Source organism: Coenobita brevimanus, chromosome 8, assembly GCF_032717465.1.
Source record: "Coenobita brevimanus isolate Jiangsu-jjx chromosome 8, ASM3271746v2, whole genome shotgun sequence".
NCBI classification, from domain to species: domain Eukaryota; kingdom Metazoa; phylum Arthropoda; class Malacostraca; order Decapoda; family Coenobitidae; genus Coenobita; species Coenobita brevimanus.
The window spans coordinates 40,069,858-40,076,642 of NC_136961.1; the positions used below are offsets into that span (position 1 = coordinate 40,069,858).

Genomic DNA, 6,785 nt, shown 5'->3' on the forward strand with positions numbered 1-6,785 from the left:
ATCACATGCTGCACATATTTCTTCTGTAAATATCTTACACACACCTTCCACGTCTCTCATCTGCTCCAATTCATATTTGCCCAATCGTTCCTCCACTTCTCTCTTATACTCTGCCTTTTTCTCATCCTCTTGTAACCTTTCCACTCGCCTTGCAACTACTCCTTCCTCTCGTCTTTCCCTTCTTCTATTCCTCCACCTCACTTGCATCCTAATTCTGGCCACCACCAAGTAGTGGTCAGAAAGTCCACTCCCCCAACCTCTATACACTCTTCCATCCTTTACACATCTTCGCATCCTTTCATCCACACACACATAATCAATCATTGCCTTCCTTTCATTCAGTTCACCACCCACCCTTCTCATCACTCGCCATGTATACCTGTGAATCATTTTATGCCTGAAGAGGGTATTGGCTATCACCAACCCTCTCCCAGCACAAATGTCCACTAACGCACTCCCATTCTCATCTATCTCGGCAGGCACACCCCACTCACCAACTATTCTATCCACCTTCACATTACCAACTTTACCATTCATATCACCAATCAAAAACGCAGTGAAAAAGTAATGAACACAGTTTAACAGTATTTGCACGTACATGAAATACATTTCTATGTATGCACCATTATTTCATTGGTAAAAAATACATATTTTGACGACTAAAGATTATACAAATGATAAGCCAACCATAACTAATTCATTATTTTTGGTAAGAGGACACTTTCTCCAAATATGCTTTTTCTTTCAAAGTAACACTTAACTTCGCTGAGTAGCAATATTAGTAATAGGTGTATAGTCTTGAAATTAATTATGGCCACCATTACTTACACGAAAATAATGATGAAGAATTGTGTTTTCCACAATAACAATCTTAATGTCATCATCCAGGACATCCCTGAGGCTCTGGTATGGATTATCGATGTGTCTGACGGCCAGGAGGGACATAAGGTTACTCACATAGCTTTGAGTCAGCACCAGTATCATCATCATCCAAACCCCCAGCGCCACACGTTCCCACCACCACCACTCCCTAGTCGTCCTTATATCTGTTGGCCAGAACAACATACATTCATTTCTTGGTCCTAAAAAATCATGATTGTACAGTTGACAACAGAAATTCACATCAGGTTTCCCTGTATGATACGAGGCTGATAGTCTGTTACATGCAAGTAATTAACTCTAAACTCTTCAGTAAATAATAATTGCATATGGTTACTTAAAGCATATCCATCACCTCTTTTCCCTATAGTGTTACCAGATCACGGTCTTATATCATATAAGGAACATGAAACAAGTTGCTGTTTTCGATTTTGCCATTGATCTACTTTTTGTTGTAGCCCACTCACCTAACAGTCATGAAGAAGCTTACCTTCTTGAAGGAGGACCCGGACACAGTTGAAGATGTTGGTCTCCTGCCTGGGTGGCTGGTTAGCATGTTGGGGAAGGAGGGATGGCAGGACAAGCATGACAGTGATCACTGGCACCAATGCTGTAAACACACCTGCCCATACCAGTGGTGACAGAGGAAGCAGGAAACCCCACGGGTTCACCTTAGGGCGACCACGGGCAGCAAGAATACCAAAACCTCCCGTGAAAACATAGGAACTGTAGTCTGTCACCTTGCTCCGGACATGGCCCATTAAAACTGGTCCAGGCGTCATCTCAACCTCCTGACAAAAACAACATAAATTTAAGTGTTGTGTTCTATAGGTTGATGTCTTCTTTAATGTTTTGCTGATGCACGATGAAACACAAATCCCTCAAGTTGCAAACCACACACCATATTAAGTAACCGTGTTCGACTGTGAACAGATGTACAGGATATTCGGTTTGTTTTTACCTGACGAAACTGGATCACTCACAACTTTAGTGCACAGTAGTGGTTGTGTTAAGTTTGATATGCTCTGGTTATGTGGTAGGAACGAATCTCCTTGGTTACTGGTCAAAATTACTTTGCCCTCTCATGAACTAAGGTGAAATGGGGTTGCAATATTTGTCAGTGGAAAACAAACCGAGTATAATGCTTCCTATTCTGAGCGAGCTATCTCCATGTCGACGTTTTGGGCAGAATCAGTGGGAGAATATTCCAAAAGTATGGATAAACTATTGTCAAATCGTCCCCGTGAATAATACTATAAGAAACCTGTATCATAATGGGCGTTATACTGTGCCGCTGTGCTGCCTCACCTCCTGTATGATGAGGCCCATCATACCAGTCCAGGACCCATCACTCAGTAGAGTACCCCAGCTGTTGTCTGCAGGCCGCCTATACGTGTACCTGAAAATACGTACGGTATTAATAACATCTTCAACTGAATTACATGAATTTTTATTCAAATAGGATGCATTTTGCAGACTGGAATAAGGTTAGATATACATTATTAAGCACTGCAGTACAAGAGGCCTCCCCAAGTAAAATAATATTATCTGTAAGTATCATGAATAAACTACAAAAATTTCATTTGATTCAAAGTATACAAACCAGGATCGCAAAGGGTAAGGCAGCCCCCAGTTTTTTCTTTCACTTGTGATAAGCATGTTGAAGTTAAAATGTATCTGTACTTTTTTCATCTCATTGTTGGGTGCACTGTATAACATGGCATGCAGGCTAGCCACATCTAACCATCACAGTTATTCCTTGGATGACCTGAAACTACTCGGCTAAAAGATAGCTTCACCCATTCAGATAATACTCTGGCAGTTAGTCTCACTTAACTCGTTACATCATCCTGGATTAACCAATCCCCTTCAGACTGTAGAGGATCAATCATCACTAATCGTCAGATGCATTTTTTTTTTTCATCCCTCTCGAATCACGGCTCTCATGCATCTGGCACAGAGTTTGGATGGTAGAGAAGTCAGGACTACCTAGGATGTAGATTTCCATTCTATGTATTAGTTTCAATTTTATTTTAAATCCATGATAGAGTAAATCAAGCTTGCTTTCTAAGTGTTAGGCAAGGTTGGTCTGCTCGTCAGTTAGGTTAGCCTGTAAGCCTGGGATAGGTTAGGGCAGGTTAAGTTAGGTCAGAGTAAAAAAAAAAAAAAAAATGGAAGGGTCATCATCCAGGGAAAAAAAACTTTGCATATGTAGCAAAAATGTTATACAGAACCGAAATCTAATCCCAGGACACAAGTCACTGTTCAAAAACAAGAAAGCAATGTTGTGCTGGTAGACAGTAACATATTGCAAACGATGGATGATTCTGTCCCTTTCTGGTCGGGAATTTGATATGGCAGTCTGGGTCTGAGAGTATGGGGTGTTGCCATTATGGAGTATGGCACTGGGAGGTGTCGCAGTTATGGCGTGGAAGAAGTGTGATGGTGTGAGTTTTATATGAAACTAGAAGAGGTACCTGGCGTTGCCGGGCCAAAAAGGTGAACACTCTAATGCTATTTGTTCTAATTTGATCTTTCATTCTACTCCAGAAAGACCATGTACCTCTTATGCTTTTGAAGTTGGAAAATAAGAGGTCCAAGAACTTTCTATTTCAGCTTTTGCAGACTAACGCACAGTATTTGTGTGCACTTGCTTACAATTACCGGTGACCTCAAATTACCTCCAACTGGTGACCTCAAATTACCTCAGTCAACCTCACATAGCCTTTGACTGAACTGAAGGTTTTATGTGAGTCTCCATGACAAAATTGGGCTGCTGGGTCCAGTCATTCGAACGTGTATTACCAAGGACCTCAAATGACCTCTGACCAATGACCTCAAATGACCTCGTAGGTCAACCTCACATAGCCTATGTCCGAACTGGAGGTCATGTGAGTCTCCATACCAAAAATTGGGCTGCTGGGTCCAGTCGTTTGAGCGTGTATTACCGGTGATCTCAAATGACCTCAAATGACGTCGGAGGTAAACCTCGCGTAGCCTGCGTCCGAACTGGTCATGTGAGTCTCCATGCCGAAAACTGGGCTGCAGGGGTACCCGGGGTTCCCCGGGCCTGAAGGCAAACACTACTGGTGACCTCAAATAACCCAGATCTGAATTTTGATCCCCCTAAAACCATCCTTGGGTCAATCTGATTCAAAATATATATGGGTCTGGGGGTCTCTGACCCTTGGTTTGGGCGTGCAGAAGGACAAACAAATATATATACAAACAATGCGACTCTTTGTCTATTGATGTGGCTGTATCAATTATATGGAATGATAGTGTGTGACACTGTAGTGTGTGGTGTGGCCGTGAGTAGTGTTAACAATTTTATAATTGGATGGAGATAACAAGAATTTAATAGTAAGTACATCATCAGATTGATGGGATTAATAACAACCATTGTGATTTGGGCTCATCACTCACTAATGTAGCAAGAATTTAATAGAAAGTAAATCATCAGATTGATGGGGTTAATAACAACCATTGTGATTTTGGCTCATCACTCACTAGTGTTGAGGTTGGTCTTTTATTTTTCCTGCTCAAGCATCATTGCTCTGAACTTCCAGTCAGCAAAAATTACAATGCTTTCAGAAAAAGGGAATAAACAAAACTAAATGATCAAGCATCAGAGTGTCCAGCAGATCTGTCACATCCCATCCACTCGTCATTCAAACTTCAGTATTCTTGACTGCAAATATTAATCACAACAGGAAACATATCTAGCATTCCACAAGTTCAAAGAGAGATGAAGTGCACGAAAAACTCGGGGTTAACTCCTTGAATATGGGATACATATCTGAAGCTGGAAAACCTAAATGTATTATCCTCCTGAAGAACCTTATAGACATTCTTTGTCAGTGGCAAAACACTTTATAATTCTTCCAGCAGTACCAAAGGCAACCTGGATATCAGCCTACTAATATGTATCATGTTCTAATGGAAGACTGGGATTGAACAGAAATAGATTACCTGCCTGTATGATCCTCGTGTACCCATCTGACATCAAATCTAAGCCTTCATTTTACTCATGGATAATTAAAACTTACGTGAGGTTCATGTATCTTGCAACAATCTGCATGACGTTGTCTGCCGGACCAGTGAAAGATAGTCGCTTGCCTTCCTCCGATGTTGGGTCGTTCACCATTATGGCTTGTTGGATGGGTAGTTCCTCAGCCGTAACCAGAATGTGGGGCCGGTTTGGATACCTAGATCCAATGGTAAGTGTTGACAATAAAACGAGGAGCATTGACAATAGTGTATGGGCTGATACAGAGAACCAATAAAACACACACACACACACACACACACACACACATATATATATATATATATATATATATATATATATATATATATATATATATATATATATATATATATATATATATATATATATATATATATATATATATATATATATATATATATATATATATCATAATCATCATCATCATCAGCAGCAGCCGTTTGAGTATCCACTGCAGGACCGGCCTATCCCGACCGAAGTCGGGACGATACAGCCAAGGTATCGCTACCAAGTGGCTTAGGCTGTCTGGTAGAGATTTTATGTAGGGTGAGAAGTGCTTGTAAGCATAATTGTGGTGTTGGAGTGGCTTTGGATGTGTGTGTGTGTAGTCTGTGAACCAAGTGTAATTGGCCCACGCAAGCCGACTGGGTGTAAGCATACTGTATAGTAAGCGATACTGGTTCAACCACAGCACCCCTTGTGTCTGCCAATGCAGTACGTGGCCGGGTGAACACTCCCAAAGTTTATTACCCTGGTGGGGCGCGAACCCTAGTTCACCTGTGTACGAAACGCACACTCTACCACTGTATCACAGAGGCTATATATATATATATATATATATATATATATATATATATATATATATATATATAATCTTGGAAGCATACGAGGTTGAAAGCTGTGGCACATTCTCCTTTATTGATTTTCTTATGTCCGGCTTCTATTTGCCGTACAGTTGTTTAGTGATCTTCTTGGAGTTTTTTTTAGCAGTTCCCCCAAAGAGCAGCGACGATTCAGAACTATCTTGTTTCAACTTCAGGCTGGAGCTGATGTTTCTGTTGGATGATTTAGATTCGTCCCCCCTCCCCCCAAATTTCAGTGAGGGAGGACACGGGCAGACAAAGCCCATCAGTGAAAATGTCAATAAGGAAATGTGTTAAAAGTTAGCAAGGGTGCGGGTAGGAGACAACATCCAATAGAACAGTGGGAGGCACATGTGCAGCTATAGCTGCAGCAGTTCCATAATCGTCCACCCTCCTGAGTACAGTACATCCCCACAGTATGTGAGTTCCGAATATGCGATCCTCCTTGTACACAAAGACCTATTTTTTGTGTGTTTGTGTATTTTTTATTAGTACACGAACTGAACTTGTAAGCGAGACAGGGAGTGAAGAGTGGCCCAAATCTGGGATCACCCCGAGTACGCAACGTTCCCTCCCCCCCAAGAAGCGATAACGGTTACTTACTCTCTGCCCACATTGTGACGTCTATGCTGCTCACTTGTCACGAGATGCCTAAATGCGCCGCTTGGAAGGTGGTGAGGTGAGAGTCCCAGCAAAGGAAACACACATGCACAAAGGGTACACTCACTGTTCCAGGTACATCCCCGTGTACTCTGAGACTATTTTTTCTGTGAGCCAGGATGTCTGCCCCCTCCTCCAGGAAGAAGAAGTGCATCACCCATGCCATGAAGATGCAAGTCAGTAGGAAGAAGGAGAGTGGGAAGGGTAACACGGCCATTGGCAAGGAACTAGGCTTGGCAGAATCGTCCGTGCGAACTATAGGGGCTAACAGGGAGGCCATAAAGAAGACTGTGAAGACATATGGGATGGTGGCATTGGACAGGAGAAGCAGGGTGACCAACCAGGCTATAATT

General features: G+C 41.9%; 1 protein-coding gene across 1 annotated transcript; it reads right to left on the minus strand.

Moving 5' to 3' along the window:
- Positions 1-804: 804 nt before the first annotated feature.
- LOC145407691 (putative glutamate receptor) lies at positions 805-6,513 on the minus strand. The gene is made up of 5 exons (XM_080278560.1): positions 6,500-6,513; positions 4,929-5,087; positions 2,188-2,278; positions 1,370-1,670; positions 805-1,046 (listed from the first exon to the last, which is right to left on the minus strand). Exons 1-5 carry the CDS (start codon positions 6,511-6,513, stop codon positions 805-807), a joined length of 807 nt encoding a protein of 268 aa, XP_080134686.1.
- Between the last annotated feature and the right edge of the window lie 272 nt (positions 6,514-6,785).